The sequence below is a fragment of the Zophobas morio genome, unplaced genomic scaffold, assembly GCF_036711695.1.
Source record: "Zophobas morio isolate AGI-343-1 ecotype UQ-CSIRO unplaced genomic scaffold, CSIRO_AGI_Zmor_V1 ptg000024l, whole genome shotgun sequence".
NCBI classification, from domain to species: domain Eukaryota; kingdom Metazoa; phylum Arthropoda; class Insecta; order Coleoptera; family Tenebrionidae; genus Zophobas; species Zophobas morio.
Window position 1 is genome coordinate 5,221,315 of NW_026972129.1, and position 21,687 is coordinate 5,243,001.

Genomic DNA, 21,687 nt, shown 5'->3' on the forward strand with positions numbered 1-21,687 from the left:
GAGTTCTTCAATATTTAGCTCTGATAATGATCATTATATTGATCGCACTTCCGTTATTAGTTTGTGATCTAGTAACTTTATCCATGGCAGAATCTGTGTTTCTTTCTGTCATCATCAAATTCAGTATTTGATCATTCAGAGAGTCCTTTAGCAAACATGTTTTCATGGATTCATGGATACGGCTGCGAAATGCTTCATCAGGAGGCACTGCGTATGGAAATATTTTTAAATTGGCTCTATTTACAGGCTTGCAAAATATGTAATCAAGTATCCAGATTCTGTGGAACATCCGTTTCTGCGTTACTAGAATTTAAATTATCTGACGTTTCTGGAATCATTTTTTCAATTATTGTATTAGTGATAAATACTGATCCAGATGTGACACTCTCTTCATTGCCTTCAAAATTTTTGGATTTTGAATGGCTTTGGTTCACTTTTGACAACAAACTTTAAGTTTGTTTTGAAGGCCTTTAAGCAGCTTTCATGTACCTATTTATGTTGTTTCGATCGAGACCACTTTAAACACAGTAAAAAAATCTCTTAAAATTAAACTTATAAAATCCTGTAATTATCATCTTGTAAAGGTTTGACATTATCTTCATTAGAAAGAAGTTCTTGGGAAGTTCTTGGAGAAGTTGATCTAAAGGTTTTTGTTCTTTCTCGAACGACATTTTGCTTTCGCGGCACTACAAGAACTAAGACTAAAGATTGCCACCACCACATTTCTCATTTGCAAGTTTAAACAAGAGAACCGACATGTTTGTGTTCTAGAAGCTGTGAAACGTCGGAAAAACTTAAAATTAGATATACTTATGTAATAACACCATTATAGTACTTTCCCAGTTGAAACTTGGAAAGTAAGGAGTTGCTTGAAATGACGTCAATCAGTTTTTGGTAGGTATGCATATCATGTTAATTTCAAAAATGTTAATAAACCAATTTGAGCAGACGTCCATTGTTTTAGAACATCGTTCGTAAGTAATTGTAAAAACTAAAAATATATTACGAGTACCAAAGTACCAGCATTAAAGTAAATTTTTGAAGTGAAGTCATGGATCTGCATGAGATAAACAAATAAAATTTAGCCAATGTTCTGTAACACGAAAATCAGTGTTTGTATCCTATCAAAATTTAAAAAAAAATTGATATGTAGGTTCAGAGAAATATTGTAAAATTTTAATCAATAAGTTCTATTGTTTTGCGATAACCTCTATTCTACTTATTAAAAAGATCGTTAAACCCCAAGGAGCACGTCACGTTATAAATTTCAGGTGTGATTTAGTAGAGAAATTTTTTTATAGAAGTCATCATTTTTTGTAGAATAATTTTAAGGTTCATAAAAAATTCCAAACTGATCAGTTCAGTAGTTTCAGAAATAATTTAAACAATAAAACCGCTGATCGATGACAGACGAAAAAGAGAAGCGTTTCCCGAATTGCTTGGGGACTGCTGTCACTCACTTTAAAATTAATTATTAATGTCATAAAATAAAAGCACTATATGTATGGATAATTTCAAATTACAAAGAGACTATTATTACTGAAGAACAAGTAATACTGCGATAGAAAAAAGAAGTGCTGTCGTAGGACCATTTTGCAGTGGCGGCCCGTGACCTTTTAAAATGGGGGACACAATTTGATTGATGAGTTAAATATGAGGATATAAAACAGGTTGTTATAACCAATTAATAGACGAAATTGTGCGACAGAAATAAATACAAAAATACATATATTTGACCACATACCTTTCTGCCTTTGGTCAAAATGTTAGGTCGATGGCATCTAAAAGTTCATTTTGGACAGTTTTAGACGTTCCTTTAAACACCGTTGTTCCTTTCAAATTATCTGATAAAACAAAGTCGAATTCAACCGTAAACTCAATCAAACCTCAAAATATACCTGGATTTTGTAATTCCCTACTTTCGTCATGTCCACGTAAAGCAAGTTCGAACACTCCACAAAATTGTATGCACATTATCAATAAATAGTATAATCGTAATACATATATGGCGATTTTTGTCGACCCTTGCGTTATGTGCCCGAATATTATTAATATAGGCGGTGTCTAGTTGTTTTCGAATGTCTGTATTACCGAGATGCAAATGACTCGCACTTCTTTCATGTTTTTTCTCTTTTCTTTAAGTGTCGTAGATCATCCACGCCAGTATTAATCCAGGGCGATGGTTTTAACTGATTACTGAGGAGACACACAAAACAAAACAATTTATTATTTTTTTCACAACCGCACATCCAAGAATATTACATACGTGTTACGTCTATTAAAATATCTATGAAAGTCTCTCGTTTTGCCATAAACACTTTTTTTTATTAATAAATCGGGAGTGGCTCTTTCTAAATTTTTCACTAAAATTTTACCGTCGTGACACAGAGGGCGACTTTTATTCAATATTCAACCGAGTTCATTATTTTTATTTCAAATCAAACAATTTCACTCGCGCAGAATGAAAATTAAAACCCGCAATTGAGTTACTGCTGCTGGTTACTGTCGAAACAGGACCCAATTCCAGTCCAATACTGCGACCAGACGCACGGTTTCCATGACAACGGTGTAAACAAAACGTCTAGATCAACCATGGTTTGGTCTCCGTCTCCGGCTTTTATCAGCACTTCATTAGCAGCCTATCACATACCCAAGACACAACATCTTCATATGTAAGTAGATGTAAGTTTTAATACATTTTATACAAGTGGAGCGAGCTAAAAAAATTAATTTTGATAATTTCCGGATAATTTTTTAAATATTAAAAAATTACTATTTTGCTATGTCCCTGGCACCAGCCGCCCCTGCCATTTTGACCACTGTCTAATTTAATTCTTCCTTATGTTTTAAAAAGTTACGGAAAACCAAAGTACAGGATTCCTGTTACGTATATCGGGCGTTGTCTGTTTGTAATAAGTCTATAGTGATTTTATCGGACGTAGTTCAGCGAACTACTGTTGATGTCCTGCCAAAATTTCTAAAAACTTCTCAATGCATTGGAGTAGTGACTATAAGATTAGTTAAAATGTTAATGCCAGACAAAGTTGCAGTAAAACTATCGCTATTTGGATTTCTTCGAGATTTTCGCAATTTTAATTTGGGTCAACGAATAGCAAAATTTTACAACTATTTATCTAGGCGTATTTAAATTGTACAATAGGTAAACAGACGTTCCATAACATGACTAAACTTAATTTAAAGTTTCTGCAGTTTTCCTATGTCGATTTCATAACTTCTGCAAAAATGGTGCCGTTATTATAAAACCAATCAGTTACTTTCATCAATTCACCATTTGTCTCTTCACAAAGCTATTGGAACATCCACGTCTTCCCCTTTTAGTAATACTTTACGATGTAAGAACAAAGATTTAAATATTTCAATTTATGTGTTTTAACCAATCTACCAAACTAATTGTGAATCTCCAAGACAAACTGCAGAATTTTTTGCTCTAAATTTGTTTATTTTTTTTACCCATGATGGATTATTTTTTACTTAACGGATATATACTACGAAATATTAGACAGATTTATTTTGACAATGTCCTAAAATGAGGAAATAAACAGACAAATTTTGAATGGTGTTTTTTCATCTTCTCGTGGTACGTTTACGTGCATTGAAAAACATTGACAACAATGGGTTCGGTAAATTAGAAAATTATTTATTTAATACAGATAAGACAGACAAGATAGGCGTAAGATGGTAACGAAAAATTACGTTCCACTGCTGTCGCTTCTGAAATAAAACTAAAAAAGTGGTTAAAAAAAAGTTAAAATGTTTTTTTTCTTAAAGAAGTTTGCTGTAAAAGTAGAAACGAACAAGTGAAGTAAAAGTGATTTCAGTGATATTTAAATTATTCTATCTTTCTGCACGAAAATTACCACACACATATAGATATACATAAACAAATCAAATTCTATTAAATAACAAACCCAAAAAAGCAAGTATTGGTCTTTTCCGGTTTTCCGAATGTGTTTGTATAGAGTTTATTTTAATTTCATTGTTTACATTCTAAATTAAAACACTCAAAAAAATAAAAATCAGTTTGAAATGAGTAAGTAAGTATTAAACAAAAAATTACTTACTTTATTCTGAGCTCAAAAAACTGAAAATGTTTGGATTAGGTCATATATTTATTTCGTTGGTCTACACTTTTACTGAGCGGGATCGGCAACTATATGCATCTATGTACTAGTAAAGAAAGTTCAGTGTGAACAGTGAACACATTTATACTATAAGCAAATTAGAAAATGTATACATTCAAGAATTGAACACTTGAATAGTAGAAATATATGCAGTAAAAAAAATAGAGAGTCGGTCGACGGACTCGATTACAATAATTCCTGAGCGTAAGCAAAGGAAGTAAAAAACGTTAGAATTTTGATCTTTCATGATTTTCGTGATGCGGCAGAAGTTTTGCAATCTCTCTCAAGGCGTACGTATTTTTTGCGGTTCAATTTTCTAAGAAAAAAATAAACATGCTAGATAGCTTGCACAAACATCCGAATTTGAGATAATCTGTACTTAAATGTGGAAACGTACCGCAAAAATTGTTTTCGCAGTCGATTTTATTTTTCAGTTTGAGTACTTGAGCACTTGCAGGTGTGGTTTTGCATTTTCGTTACACCTGAATGTACTCTGTTCGATGTTTACTACTTAAGGATAGGATATCTAAGCTTAATATTTGTTCGTTCCTACATAATACTAGTCTCAAACAAAGTCTAGATTATTTACACTTGAAAATTTAATCACTCTGTTTTATTGGTTTATTGTCTGTCAAATAAAATCCGAACTGCCACTGCCGTCCAATAACAGTTTAGTGATAAATTCGAGGAAAGGATCGAGGAAAATATGCACTTAGACTTAAGCTGAGGCAATTTTTCTTATCTCTCGATTTGTAAATTACACACCTGTGCCGATTGTATTGAAATACAGCTAATGACATTAATAGCACAGGTGTAATTTACTTCGACTAAATGTTCTTTGAGGTAATGCTATCTATGTAAAAACATATCTAAATTAATCTAGGATTACGTTTGGGTTTTTTTTGCTTTGCCTTAGTTAACATTTTTTATCTTATTATTTGGCAAATTTTGTAAGTTTATCTTGAAAGATTTAAAATCTGGACACAAAAAATAAATATAATCATTATTATTCGATCTTTGTCTATGCATATATCTGCAAATCGAGGATATTTCTTCTAGGACTGAACTGACTACCAGTTTTATTAGAAGAATGATTTAGAGTTACACGTTTTTATTTCTTCAAAACAAAGACTATCTATTAAAACAAGTTGAGAAAAGGAAAAGAATAGAAAGAGAATGAAAAATATAGTAAGATACAGTAGTAAAATACAGGAGCGTTCTATATGAAACAACTGAAATATCAGTATTTGAAAATTATAATGTTTTAGAATTTTTATAAACACCTCCATGCAACAGAAAATTCTATTAATAACACAACAAAACCTTTTGTTCATCTCTCTAGAAAATATTGTAAGAGAGCAATACTTTTTTAGGTTACGCTCGGGAAGCAAAAAACAATGAATATTGGCCAACCTTAATTGTTTCTATAAGAATTAAGAAATAAACAGTTTAAATTGACACTTGTGCACAGTAAAACAAAAATAAAATAATTCTTCGGTCTTTTCTACCTGATCTGCTCCCATTTGCAATTCCGCTTCATTCGACTCATCTTCATCTCGCTCCTATACAGGTTTATAAGTTAGATCTGCCATTTCCATTTGCCAGGACTGTACCTGTAATAACTAGGGATTACTCGAAACTGATTTCTTCTTCGTCTTAGCAAATCCGGATCTGTGATGATTCTTCTCCAAAATAGCGGCATTTATCAAATAAAAAAAAGATATTTCCAGTAATCCTCGACGTAGGTATATTATTAAAAATGTCCCGGAAATCTTTTCTATACATAAGTATTCTTGTCTGTATTATGCACACATTCATTTTAAATTAACATATAACATTTTAGTATGGAGACAGTTGACGTCAGCAAGTAGATTCTTTTTTAAAATGCAACGTCGTACAATTAGAACCATGCGTAGTCTACCTTATCAAGACATTTATATTTGATTTTATATTGTAAAAAAAATAGAATAGGTACTAACATTACTCTGTTCCTATGACATCCTTATTCTATATACAAGAACATTTAAATGAGTACTCTGTGTGGTGAAATACACTTTTTACATTACGAAGTAACCATCACACGTATAGATTTTCATCGTTCGACCAGTAGTCGGTATAGTGTTATCTACAGTTGCCGCCAAAAAATTTCAGACGTCAATGTCATTCAGACGTCAGATAATGTAAAGCAACCTTTAGATGTTTCTAACCTAAATATTTGACAGTCATTTTTAACTTGTACGTTTGACACTTACATGAACGTAGCTGGAATTTTGAAAGTTTGACATTCCAGCTGTCCGAAATAATGACAATAAAGCATAGACTACATTAAAATTTTTGACATGACAGAAAAGTGATGTTTGAAATTTTTTGTCGGAAACTGTAGATAATATACTAATTAATATTTTAATTTGAAACTATTTTAAAGTGCTACCTATAAAATTATTTTTTCTGGATAAAACACACTATACCTTCCACAATTACTTAAATGATGATATAGTTGCTATTTTATTTATCTCTTGCATTTACAGCTATAAGTATTTAAGACGAGTGTAAGCATTTTTGTTTGATGTATTAACACATATACATATTTACATTGTTATTATTATTATTCTGATTATTATTATTTATTGTTGTGTGTATATCTAAGTACCACATATTTGCCGAGATAAAGTCACCCTTTAAGATAGGTTTTTTTCACCCACATATGATACATACCTACAATAGGCTACGTACATGAATCTAAATTTTTTTAGAGATTGTGATGACGTCATCGACATTTTTGCAAGGACACATATCAACTTGAATTGGTGTAATACTAAAAATAACATTACTATATTCCCAAAATTTACTGGGAAAATGGAGTGAGCCGTTCCTGATATGGTTGTTCAACGACCTGTTTAAGCAAATCTAAAAAATATGTATGCAATGATAAATCACAAGTAAAAAATTATCACATTTTGCACATTTTTAAGATAGGATTTATTCAGCAATATTTTGAGGTAACGTCGTTCGTGACTGTTTTAAACACGCAGTAGACTAAGATATTTTTTTGTTAGGTTAGCGCCAGGTCCTGTCACATGACATTCTTTTTTTAATTATTCCGCTTTTTGTCAGTTCTGTCGTTCATTTAGGTAATTTACTGGTCTCCGCAATGCTCGATTGCCATCAATTATAAACTAAAATATTTTTATTATGATAAATCACAGCATTGACAACTAAACTGTCAGATTTTCGTAGATTACATGAATTTGAAACAATCGTGAAAGGTTAATATACGCACGTTAACTAATTTTTACTAAATTCCTTCAAAATACCTTGTGTATGTGTGATAAGTTTGTGACTTAAAGCTGATTAAGCTCACAGACTTATAAGTATCTGTTTACAGTAATCCTATTGTCGACCAACTAAATGCTCCTATTGCTCAAATTATGAAGCTAATTGCTGAAAACAAATTGCTGCGTAGCTGTTGATGAATCTAAAATTAATCAACTGATTAACAACAAGACGGGGTGTCAAAATTTTGTGAAGAAGTTAAGGGGAGCTCATTCGCGAAAAGCCTGCTGAATCAATAATAGTCAGACCAAAAAAACAATGAACAATCATTTTCCAAAACTTAATCATATGTAATTCGCTCCATTGATTTTCTGAACTCAAATACTAATTTATCTTATGTTATTTGTTATCTAAGTATTACAAGACACTCTTTTTGCTGTTTATTATCGGTACCGCCATTGAATGTAAATTTCTCTCTACATGCAGATGAAAATATATAACACAATTATTTTAGTTAACGAATGCGTTAAATTGCAGGGTAATTTGCATAAAAACTATCTGGATCCAAACTAATAAATATACCGAGCCAAATACTCTGACATAGGTATACAGATTTCTAACAGATGTTCTAGAAAATATGCACAGATTTTTCCAAAGCTTTCTAACAAGTTAATGACTAGTTGTTATTAGATAAATTGAAATCTTATATGCCCATATAAGTAATTATGTAGATATCTCACACCATTCAGGTAATATCCGGAGTTCTCAGGGCTCCCACTTAACAATACGATTGCTTATGACCTAAAATTTTTGTCATTTGTACCTAATGTATATATGTCGTAGTCATTTATTGAAATTCGACACTTCGTGAATTTCTGGGGCGATAGGTATGTGAAGTAACGTTATTGAATGTAATTAAATTCTTTATGCTATCGGTGCCGTCTTTTCATAAAGAGGTGGCTTATAAAGTAAAATTGTGTTTTTCAGCAGCAGCCTATTTTAAATCGGCCGCACTTCGTGAAACCCCGGTTGTTATAATGAAAAATGAAAATGAAAAAGAAACGTCATCTTTAGAGATTATTTCTTTCTACACGGTCCGCTTTTGTTTCAACATATACTTTGACCAGAACTCTTGTGCGGAGTCTGCCTCAGGCGTCTATTGACTTATACCAATTTTTATAAGGGCTTAACCACCCACCGTTGTAAACTTGTCTACTTTCCCCGACATCTGCCTTGGGTAATACAAATGGCAATAAAATTTTTATTACAGTTCATCTCGACAAACACCTCCCTGCCATCTCGACATTCTCGACTGCGGCAAGTTAAAAAGGGTCTTTAGTTAAGTTTTCATAAAAATTAGTGGAAGTCAGTAGAGGCATACTCCGCACAAGAGTTCTGATCAAAGTATAATAACATTTTATACTGCGTATTTGGCGGCTTCACGTGACTACCGCGCACCGGTTACTTCTCTGAGTTCAGGATTTTAGTGAAAACATTATTTCATTGCCTTATAGGCAATTTTCTATTCTATTTTCTATTTACATTAGACGACGGCACTTCACTAACTGCCTGGGATATTCGTGAAGTGATCACTGGATGAGTACGACATCTATATGAATGTCATCTTTTTCAGACAGATCTCAATAATGTCATCGACAAGTGCATTAATAATGGAATCGAATTAACACAATGCAGTACAATATTTTTTCAAATTCAAAAAAAATTGTCTTGAATTTCAGTTATCAGATTTATATTTTAGACTTAACTGTGTTACTGAATTTCAGGATTTAGAAATTATTTTCTATCAGTACTTAAAAAAAGTGCCACATATACTGAGCTCATGGTTGTACTTTATTTAATAATCTAATTGGAGTGTTTTCTCTGTTGATTATTACTATTTATGTGAAAACCTTAGAAACCATATAACACAGTATACGAATGTGTATATTGCCTTTGCCATTTCTATTGAAACACCACCTGTTGATTTTTCTTAAAATTTAGCAATTGGTAACAGCTTTTGGTTAATTGACAACGGCTTTTAGTTAGAAAATTGTCTGAATATGAACGTTGCCAAATTTACGATTTACAAGTGGTGTTGCAATAGAAATGGCAAAGACTATACAAATGTTCGGTTAGCGAAGTCAGTTATATACAGTGTTGCTAAAAAGCATGGAAGCAGTTGAATATCTCGAAAACGTTTAGTTGGATCTTTTTGAAATTTACCTATACTTAAAAATACTCCAGCTCTGTTTTCTGTAATATTTTAAACTTTAAACTTCAAATGTTTTTAAGATGCAAGGCTAACTTGATTTTTTTTAAATACCCACTAGACCACTAGTCAAATCATCACTTTTGAATTGAAGGATTTTTTCTGAATTCAGAACTGTAATAGGTACATGCATACCTACAGTTTTTAAACTAAAACGGCAAATAAAATAATAAGTTATTTATTATGAAAAAATTCTAAAATAGAAAATTGTAGTTAGTTTTGAAAATACTGTCATGGATTTGCAGTGATTGGGAACAATTACCTACTTTTAAAAAGTAATTCATTACTTTAACAATTACTTTCTGCACTTTGAAAAATTTGATGAGGAGACAGTTATCAGATATTTGTTGTATAGGTACATTTTACATTATGTTTTCTAACATCCAAAGGGTCAAGAACAACGTGTTAGAATGAAAAAAGCAGTGAATGATTTATTTTATTAACGCATTTGTTACATATTCACATCAATAAGATAAAATAAAACAAATAAATATTTTGCGCAAGAGGACTATATTCATGATTTAAATTCAGCACTAATTGACACCGAAAATTTTAGTCAGCTTCTCATGATGTTTTGTCTTAAAAACATCCGCGCCAACATTCAACATTCTTTCCACTGCGGCGCTAGAGGGAACTGGTAGATCTAATTTGAAAATAAAATTTTAGTAGTTACCAAAATATGTTTCCGCAAATTTAAGGATGTTGCTAAACTGCGCGATAAAATTTTTGTTACAGGTAAACAAAGCTTACATTGCGCTTTTAAATTTTTAGACAACTTCTCAGATTCAAACAATTTTTCATAGCCATATTAATCACTATTCTCATTCGCCTCGCCTGCTAAATTACTTTTATTCCACATGGATGGTTTTTGTCCGAGAAAGCAACGAGATATCAGCAGAGGTAAACCAAAAATTCCAAGAAGCAATAAAATTATTCTCCCAAATTCAAATACAATAAATATTTAGTGAGATTAAATTTAATCCTTTGAATACAGTAAATGCATTCCTAGAAGGCAGTTACATTTTTCCAGTTTGGGACGTCTAATCCCTACAGGTACATCTTACCAATGCAGAAATGAGGCAGTGAATTCCTTTAGTAGGTAATTCATCGAAAAACTTAAGATTTGCAACATAAGCAGGGCCGCCGTAAGCGGGGGTGCAAGGCGTGCACCGCACGCGGGCGCTGCCAAAGGGGGGCGGCACATTGGCAAGCAAAGCAGCACTTTTCCAAATTCTCAAAATAATTTAAAAAAAATAACAACTCGAAAAAATGGTTTATTGGGACTTTGGGAGAAAGCAAAGCAAGAATCATCCGGTCATCAATAAATCAATAAACATCTGTTTTTTTATAGTGCATGGTGAACAGTGTAAATCGGTAAAGCATAAAGGAATAAGATTTGAGAATTGCGGGTGTTGTTTGTCGGAACATGAAGGAGGATATTAGCAATAAATTAATAAATTATTTTAGTGATTGACAGAAAGGTGTTAAAAGAACATTGCTCTAAAAATTAGTTGATATCCGAGCTGGCAAGTGCAACATAGTTATTATTTGTACTTGTGGTTTGGAGCTTGCACTGTGCGGAGGAACAGACGATAATTTTATTTTATTTATACGGTATCACATTTGCAAAATCTTTGATGATTTGCTGGAAATATCCAAAGATACTTCTTCATGGTATTGTATCATAAAACATGAACTGTATTTATTGGCTTTAAACATACAAAAGTATAAATTTATTTGTTCAACGATAATTTAATTTGATATTTTGAATCAAATCAACATCTTAATTAAAATGATGCAGAATCCTAACATCAACATCAAAGTATGTATCAATTGACTTAAAGATGTAATAAGTTACTGTAACAAATATCCTTCAGATGAAAGTTTTGCTAAAATTATAACTGAAGCAGACAAACTTGCCTATGAAATTAATGTTGAACCATTTTTTCCGTCAATCCAAACCGTGCGTCCAAGAAGAAAACCGAAACATTTTGATTACGAGCAAAATGACGAAGTTCTTGTAGATTCAAAAATTAATTTTAAAATATTTTTTTTTACCGAATTCTAGACCAAACTTTGTCTTCTTTAAATAATAGATTTGAGGAACTAAAACATATGATAATGTATTTGGGATTTCAAAACTTACAGTTGATTTCCTTGGTGAGACCGACATTGACATATTTAATAAGATTAAAGCTTTAAAACTGCACTCTTCAGCTAAACCGTTAGAAGATCGGCACCAAATTTTACGTATTTGTGTGAAAACAATTTAATCCCAACTTTTCCAATACATCAATAGCATTTTATTAGAATTTTGCTTACACCACCAGTTTCGGTTGCATCTGGCCAGCGATCCTTTTCAAAATTGAAAGTAATAAAAAATGATCTCAAATCAACTATGAGTCAAGGCAAGGTAAGTAACTTGTCTATTGTTGCAATTGAACAGTCTTTTTTTTTGTATTCAGTTATATTATATGAATACATACGTATTTATGTTTTTTATTAGCAAAATAGATTTCGGTTCGATAAAGATATTTGTTTGTTCATTGGATACAAAATAAATTTTAATTTAATTTTAACGTTTTAAACACTGGTCCTTAATTTTCCACTTATTTTAACACAATTTTTAAAAAAATCATCTTATCATCTATATTGAAGATGGGCGCCAAATTCAAACTTGCACTCGGGCGCCAAAAGTCCTAGCGGCGGCCCTGAACATAAGTGTTTGCTGAAATACATATATTCTTACAGTAGATATTGATATATACTACACATGTGGTTAAATTTTATTTGATAAAATGGATTTGTTTGAAAGTTATATTGTTCGAGATTTGTACCGCCATATAAATAGGTTGAAAACTGAAAACAAGTGGGTGTTTTTATATTCTCCTATTAAAATTAGTACAAGTAATATACGCCTCACATCAAAAGATGTGGAAAGAGATTAGGTATATTTTGTAAAAAGTTAACAAATGCACCACTGGCAAAAGTTGGGTTTTACAAATTACACAACACATTTGCCAAAGTTGTTTTTCTTTTTTCTTGTTAAGTAAAGTTTTCAAGCAAATTTCAAAATCATGAAGTGATATTTATAGATTTTAATTTAATTAATAACCGAGTACCATGAATATCAATCCAATCCCAGTCTTATTATTCAGAGAAATGCAAAATGCAAGTTACAGAAAAATACATTTCAAAGTCAATAAAATGATAGTTGAACAGCTTATGCATCATGGTTTCCTAACAAATTCTGTACTAAATTCACTTTAGGTTTTTAATCCCTACTGGATTAGTCTCCTCTTTATGTGGATGAGGTAAACGATTCGTACAAAAAAACAAAACAATACTTTTGAGTTAAAAGTAATTACAGAAGTAATTGTAAGTTAACTGAATTACTCACAAAAAGTAATTTACTACCACTTCCGATGTCCAAGCAATACTGAAGTAGCAGCACTTTTTAATGAAAATCATCTCAATAGAGAACAAGTCTCTAGGTCGACGGTTTCAAAAACATTACGCAGATTTAGCGAAACTGGTAATGTTAGAAATCGTCAAAAAAGCGGAAGACTGAAAAATGTTACAAATGACGAGAACTCTTTTCCAAAAAAAAAAATCCAAAAACTTCAGTGCAGCAATTGGCGTTAAACCACAATATGAGTAAAGGCTCAGTTCAAAAAATACTCAAATGGGAAAAATATCATCCATAGAATATTCATTTACTACAAGAATTGAGTGAGGATGACTTTGACTGCAGAATAAAATTTTGCCAAATAATAGCACACAGACTATGTCACGATGGCAACTTCATAAACCAGTTACTCATATTATTTTCTGATAAGTCTACTCTTTGTTTGAATGGGCTTCTCAACCGTCACAACTGTAGACTCTAGTCCAATACAAATTCACACTGGATGGAGGAGGTTCATATACAGTACCCCCAAAAATGAATGTTTGGTCGGCATTCTTCGTCCTGACATTGTGGGTCCCTTCCTCATTAACGGAAATTTAACGTCTTACAAATACCTTCAACTTTTGCAACAAGTACCTATTACGTATTCCTCGACTTTGACAAATATTTCCAAATTATGAGAACCGAAATTTACCTGCAGAGTCCATTTGGTTCCAACAAAATGGAGCACCATCTCACTTCGGACGTCAAGTACGGCATTACTGGAGTAAAACTTTTCCTGGAAGGTGGACAGGACAAAGGGGAGCAGTTGAATGCCCAACTATGTCACTTGACATTTTTCTGTGGGGTTACGTAAAAAATTCGAGTTTATGTTAATAGACCACAAAGCATCGAAAAACCCCAAAAAAGAATATTAAATGTGATTTCTCCTAATATTCTAATAGATTTATTTGAAAACTTTGTGCAACGTATTTAGGTACAGTCGAGGCCATTAATAATGACCGCCTCCCGGTCCTAGGAATGGACTGCCGAAAGTACCCGAGAGGTTTGAGAAAGGCAAGTTGGTTTACAACTGCAAATACAGACCTGCATTTATCAAAATTCATCTTTCTCTAAGGTCTCAGGTAATTTTGGCAGTCCATAGCTAGCACCGTGGCCACGGGAGACGGTCATTCTTAAAGGCCTGGACTGTACTATTGTTAGGAAGTAAATGGAGAACATTTCGACCATTTGTTATAAACTTATTGTTTTTTAAATGTTAATTTTATCTTTTTTAAATAATGTAATTTTTTATAAATATTTCAAAAAACTTCATAACAAGGTATTTACTATTTACAATCATTAAATCGGAGTATTGTTATTTCTAGAATACTTTATAAATTATTTGGTAACAGCATTGAAATGAATCTGTTACGCTTGCACCTTTATTTCAGTTTATGCACCCTCACTTCTATCATTTTTACAATGATTGGGCACGAGTATAATTTTTCAATAAAGTGTCCTAGGCCAAGACTGGATTCTGGATTCTTGATTTATGGGGGCTGACCGTAGCCAGCCTGCACTTAGGCCCTAGGCCAGGACTATAACAGGTGATAGTATTGTCAAGGCTAGCTACGATTTTCTGTTTTTCAATATTTTTATTTTGACAATTTATTTTACCATATTGGGAAAAATTAAAAAATGCAACTAGTGTTATCTAACAAAAATCAAGTTAGTCCTGTATAAAAACAAAATATAAAATTTGAAAAAATTGCAGAAAATAGTACTTGAGTATTCCTAGGGACAGCCCAAATTTCAAAAAGATCCTATAAATCGTTCTCACGATGTTCAACTGCTTCCATACTTTACAGCTACGCTTCCATACTTTACAGCTACGCTGTATATTGTGAATGATTGGAGTGACAAACTTCCTAGTTCGGTACAAGACTGTCAAAACTTAGGCGACCAAACTAACATAGACTGTAATGTAAATCCCTGAACTGAAAGTTGTCTCAATCACTGTCTTTAACATAACTAGTAGGCAGCTGTTACAATCATCCTCTATATTACTTTTCTTCATATCATCAGAAAAAAGATTTAGAGCTTCATATAAAAAATTTTCAAGCGTTTTGATGAAATAATCAAGGACGTATACACCGACGCTGTTAACCGTACGTTTTCTATAGTTAGTAAATTTCCCAACAACTTTAAAAAAATTTAACATTATTCCCCAAAAGTCTATTCCAAAACTATCAGCACAATCTGAGTTTTCTGTTTAAGACTATTTGTAAATTTAGTACACACAATTCTTTTGAAATCTTTTTATTTGAAATATCTTCATATAATAAAAATTCAAACAACATTTAGTTGCTATATAGGTAACTATTTACAATAATATTCTAGAACAAAAATGTACATCGTCAAAATCACAATTGCTATTTGCTTTAAACTGTGATCCCAACAAAGTCTCACGTAGAGATTACACTTTGTACAAGATTACATACTAAAAAATCACAGAATAAAAAGTCACAAAATCAATAAAAAAAATCTGTGATAAAGCTACAATATCAAAATTTCACGAATGAATTTTTGAATTACTACCAATTAAAAAAGTAGAAAAAGTACAATAAACTCGCCTAGCATATGTACAAAACAATAAAATAAAATCTACATAACAATTGCAACATAAACAGGTACATCACTAAGTGCTTCACATAATTCACTTTCTCCTCAGCACACACACAATTACTGTTTCTTTCTCCGTTCCTAATATAAATAATGAAATCAGTCGTTCCTTTTAACTAAAAATGAGGCGAATATCCAAAAATAAACAGCCTCCTCTTCCACGAAGACTGTGTAATGATCATTTTGGAATGAGATGGGGATGATATTCAAGATCACTGTGTAACGGGGAGGTTAATTTAACAAGGCACCTGCCTTTCTGACGGCGTTAGTTTTTCGGGAGTCTGAAACAAAAAATACAATAGAGTACGGTTCTTCGAAAATTTTGCTGAATTTCAATGTAATGCGTAGGTTCTGTTATAAAAGTAACGGTACAGACGGATTGAATTGGAAATCGGCGTACATTTCACTGTTAAGTTGCACGTGTTCATCCGCCCCCCACACAAAGCAGTCACGGTTTTTAGATTTCAAAATGCCAATTTCTAAATTGCTGACATGCTTGAGTGACTCCACGCCATCACGGATTAGATCACATTGAATGGGATCGAATGCCACGAAATCACTGCCTGGGAAAGTTTTCAGAATTTTTTACAAACGCAAAAAAATAACCTTAAGGAAACTTTTTCTGTTTTATGGAACGAGTGTTTTTGTATCTTCTAAGTTTAAAAAAGCACTGACATCATTTTGCAACAAATATTTTGTGTTGTCGACACATATTGCAGCGTTGGTGGTGGTAATGCATTATTTATTGTAGTAAATGCGTTAAACCAATGTCTCCTAATTTGTAGTTTGTTGGATGACACGAGGGTCGTTTGAATGAAAGCGAACGAAATCTGTTATAGGGGTAATGATGGTAGCATAAATTAATTAAAAACCCCCAACAAGACATGTGTTGGTGCGACAGCTGACCTTATAATTACCCAAATTGAACATGTGTCACGGAGTCGAACACTTGGTGTCAATTGATAAGAGAATCGCGTCTTGGGGAGAAAATTCTGTCGGGACAGACATGAATGCATAAAGTAAGCATTATTAGATTGATATAAAAACTCCGATCAATAGAGTTTGTGTATGAAGAAAGGACAATCAAGCCAGATGTTGATGATGCACGTGTTTAAGCACATCTGCACGGGACCGTTAGCCCATACGACGAACCCCATAAACCCAGGTGTTGGCATATTGGTTATCCCGGATACAGACACGTGACCCTTGTGACGAACGGATACCGTGGGTCAAGAACTTTTAATAGGCAAATGTAACTAGTTATTGTTCCCATTTAAACAATGGTCATGTGAAATTCACACCTGTCAGCAAACAATAATAAATTTTGTGAACGTAGAAGTTTTTCAGCGTATTGAGGGCAAGACCACTAATTCGCATTCCGTCGTCAATTGTCCACTGTAAAATCCTTTTAGAATAACAAAACAATCGCATTAAAAAAGGGCCAGGTTTTTATTCAGATTCTGATCCATTGTTGGGCACTTTTTTTGATTTAATAAAACATTCTTTTTGAATTTCATACAATACACACTAACAAAACTTTTACTTCGTCAAATAATAACTTTTCGAATATTTTGTAAGCAATTAATATCAAGTTCCACCACTGTATAAAGTAGACTAAAAATGAGAACGGTCGTGCGAGGTCGTAGCATTTTTCCCTTTTGATGTAGCAAGAAATCACGGAAAGTCAACCTACCGTGCCATTTTGAAGGACGGGAGCTTCGCAAGGTGAAAGAATCCTGTTAGGACTCGCCCTAATTCCAAGGGGTTGTCGGGGGCTGACCGCCTCCTGCGATTTTTTCTGTCCCAGGGCAGCGGCAGCGTCGAAATTGTTCACTGCAGGATGCGTTTCGAGGGCACTCTGAAGATCGCAAATGTAGTCAATAACGTATTGAATCACTTCTAGTTTTGACAGTTTTCGATTTTTAGGCATGAAGGGCACCAAGTCCTTTAATTTGCTGAGGTACATTTGGATTTCCTCATTTTCTATATCTTTCCTGGCTTTGGACACTCGACCGGAGTTGATTCCGGCGATGTTGTTCTCCGCACACACAACACTGACAGCCTTCATATTTTGACAACTTGTTAGAACACTCGAACACTCGACAAGCAAACGTACTCTCCACCAACAAACTACGAGCAGAATGAAAATTCAATTTTTACTCCTCCAACTTTATAGGTTAGGTGGGGGGGCTGCAGCCAATGAAGTGAGGCGCCAGGCTGTGTGGGGCGTAGCCCACCAATGTGAATCCTTGATCGTTCAGGTAATATTGCAGGCGCCGAGTTCAACACGGCGCATTCGTCCTGCCAATCATAAAAGGCGCCGGTTACTGCATTTCCGCCAACGTCTGGTATTCAACGCGTTTGAATCTGATTATGTGTAAATGGTACAAAAACACTAATAACTGTTTACCCATAATATGCATATGGCAGTGATGCGTTAACGTTGAAGTGGGATTGTTTCAATGAATTTTAAATGACAACATTTTACAATTTTAAGCGAAACAAATTAATAATAACAATAATAATAGTAATAATTTGTATAAGTGAAAAATATGTAAGTAACAGACTGTCTTTTCAAAAAGTACTAGGCTCGCGAATCGTACTGTGTTAAACCTAAGTATATTTTTTATTCGAAGAAAAGTTTAACAACAAATTCAAAATACGTTAGTTGACTCTGTGCGAATTATGATAGTGTTGGTATCTTGTTGTTTACTTTACAAATTAAAAAGTGATCACGAAAAAGACATGAGTATATATAGGGTGAGTCACTAAGTGCGCGCTCCTCGAAATTTTAGTTATTATTGAATACACAAAAAACAACTTAAAAAAAATCCTTAAACAGTATACCTAAGTATATTAAGATTATTTTCAACTATACAGAGTGTTCTGTTTTCGAGCACAACATAAAAGTTAGTTTATCTAAAAGGAACATCCTGTTAATATTCACATGCTACATTCTTATGCTTTACAATTATATTTTATTTTTAAAATTCCGATGTGACATTGCCACATTATTCATATCACCTGAGTGTGTACCTACCAAATCTTTATAAAGAATTCTAAAATATAATTTTGAAATATGTAGTCACATTCCCAGTTTGTCACATAAAATACCTTTTATTTCATTACTGCATCTTATTATGTTTTTTGTTTTCTTTCTTTTTTATTCTTCTGCTTAGTATTTTTTTATGTTTAAAGATGACAGTTTAGATTTTCAATTTTTTAAGACATACATTGAAAGAAAGAGAATAAAAAACGTACTAAAGTGCAAAATAAAAAATTAAACATCGATATAAAATGAAACAAGCCACACCTAGATGTTAAATATGTAATAAAAAACTTGTAAAATAATTTCAAAAAGTAGAACAATGTGGCAACGTTCCATCAAATTTCAAAAGTATTTGAGGTTATGAAGCCTAAGAGGGGACTTGAAAAAACACACAGGGTGTTGTGTAAAAAAACCTAAATTGTATGTTACGTATCAAACATATAACACTCTGTATAGCTAAAAGTAATTTTGGTGTATGCTACTCAAAAAACCGTACAAATTTGGTCTCTGACATTTTTCTTTCTCTAACAATTAACAAGATATCGAGGAACTTTTGTATAGTGGCTCACCTTGTATAAAAAAAAAAACATAATATGGACCTAAAACTTAAATTAAAAAAATGCTCGGACACAACTTTTTTAGAAAGTACGATATGAAAAAATGACTGATAATTTTATTTACTATTGTCGTAGTTATATGACGTCATCGATAATTTTTAGCGTCAGTCTTATTACAAGTTAAAAAAAAAGGCTTTATTTATAAGGTCAATCAAAAATTCTGAAATCGTTCAAATTTTTTGCTTTACTCATGCTTCATAGAGAAAGAAAAATAGTTTTTATTTCTTTATACTTGTGCCTGTTGTTCAATAATCAACATATACAGAGTGAGTCACGGCCCTCGATATACCTACATATTATTAATTATTATAAGCAGAAGAAGTCAAAGACTAAAGTTGTACGGTTGTCTGAAGACTATACTCTAAAATTATTTTTAACTATACTGTGTGTTCTGTGTTTAAGGCGTAGCACACGATTTATTATTTTTTTTTATTAAAACACCCTATATGTTTTACATATATTGGTGATTTCTTCTTAGGCTTTACAACCACAGTATGCTGCGGATGCGACGTTGCCACGTTATTACAATTTTCTTGAAGTTTTTGGCAATGGAAGGGTTCATAAAGAAAATCGCAATAGGGTTATTTTTAGAGTCTGTCTTACCACATTTTGTTGAGAGATAATTAAAGGTACTCGCTTTGTTGTGGTATGAAATAAATCAAATTTTATCATACAGAGTGTTTATAAACAATCTAAAATTTACTATTTTCAAATGTTAATATTTCAGTTTTTTCAGATGGAACACTCTGTGTTTAATGACTGCATCTCATTATTTCTTTGTTCTCATTCTTGTAATATGTCGATGTGTCTATTAAAAAGTAAAAAATCCTAGTAACATCAACTTTAAATATAGAAAATACTCAGCTGAAAAAAAAAGAATAAAAAATACAATAAGATGTAGTAATAAAATATAGGGTGTTCTATTGAAAAAAACTGATAATTTGAATGTTGTAATAATTAAAACATTTTTTATAAATACTAGTACCTACCTTTCTTTGTGTCTGTTGATAAAAAAAATTCAAAAAAATTGGAATCACCTAGTAACGTGGCATTATAATTTCAAAAATAAACTGTGGTTGTAAAGCCTACAAAGAGGTCAAACAAAATATGTAAATATATATAGGATGTTTTTTTTTTAGACACGTTGTATGTACAATTAAGGATAATTTTAGAATATAGCCCTCAAAGAACCAAACAACTTTGATTTTTGACTCTTTTTCTATTTTTAATAATAATTTAATTAATGAGATATCAAGGAACTCGCACTTAGTGACTCATGATGTACATATAGATATGTAACAGTGTGTAGATAGATTTTATTCTAGTTAATTACCATAGACATTTCAATATTTTACAGAAATGTATCAAGAAAAACGTCTTTCCGACACTGTTTTCCAAAAACATGACTACAAAGATTTAGACATAAAATATTTATAAAAAATGAACTAGAGAACTCCTTGCACATAAAACTATTCTTTAATTACGAAGTAATATTAGCAAAAAACATTAAACAGAAGTCTATTAAAGCCATATTATGTTTACTAAAGCTGATAAAGGTACAGTGGTAGTCACTAGTGAAATTAACTACAACAACAAAGTCAACAATTTCCTTAGTAGCAACAACTTTGAACAATTACGAAGTAATCCAACTTAAAAATTTACAAATGAATTAAAAACAGTTTTAAAAGATATCAACGGAATTTCTACAGAAAAACAAAAACAATATTGAACAATAATGAATACAAAATCTCCAAGAATGTATGGCCTTCTAAAACTCGATAAAAATTATATCCCCATAAGACCCGTGGTCTCATATACTCAAGCCCCCTGTAAAAAGTAGCAAAAGCACCATTACCTATCCTCAAAGATAAAATTTAACGTTTCAGTCAATATTTTCGGTTAAGAACTCACAAGAATTAATGAACAAAATGTCCTCAATTTATCTACCTTCTACCTGCAAATTAGTTCCGTTTGACGTTAGAAATCTTTTCACTTTCCAAAAATACTAATCCGGTTATAATGGATGAAATTCTTTTAGAACTTTATATTTGCTTATTTCAAAATGACTTTCAATTCGGCGGTAAGTTCTTCAGACAAAGAGATGGCCTAGCCATGGATAACGCCCTGAGCTCTCTGTTGTCCGAAATATTTATAGCCAAAATAGAAATCTCTATTTCCAAACATGACTTATGCAAATACTGTATTTACGGAGTCACAATCTCAATGAGGATTTTAAAATTTTACACATGGAAAATAAAGGCTCA

The 21,687-nt window shown here is 32.3% G+C and overlaps 1 protein-coding gene across 1 annotated transcript; it reads right to left on the reverse strand.

Moving 5' to 3' along the window:
• Positions 1 to 15,378: 15,378 nt before the first annotated feature.
• LOC135135217 (protein extra-macrochaetae) lies at positions 15,379 to 17,894 on the reverse strand. The gene is made up of 2 exons (XM_064064236.1): positions 17,451 to 17,894; positions 15,379 to 16,038 (listed from the first exon to the last, which is right to left on the reverse strand). Exons 1-2 carry the CDS (start codon positions 17,823 to 17,825, stop codon positions 15,994 to 15,996), a joined length of 420 nt encoding a protein of 139 aa, XP_063920306.1. The 5' UTR covers positions 17,826 to 17,894; the 3' UTR covers positions 15,379 to 15,993.
• Positions 17,895 to 21,687: the final 3,793 nt, after the last annotated feature.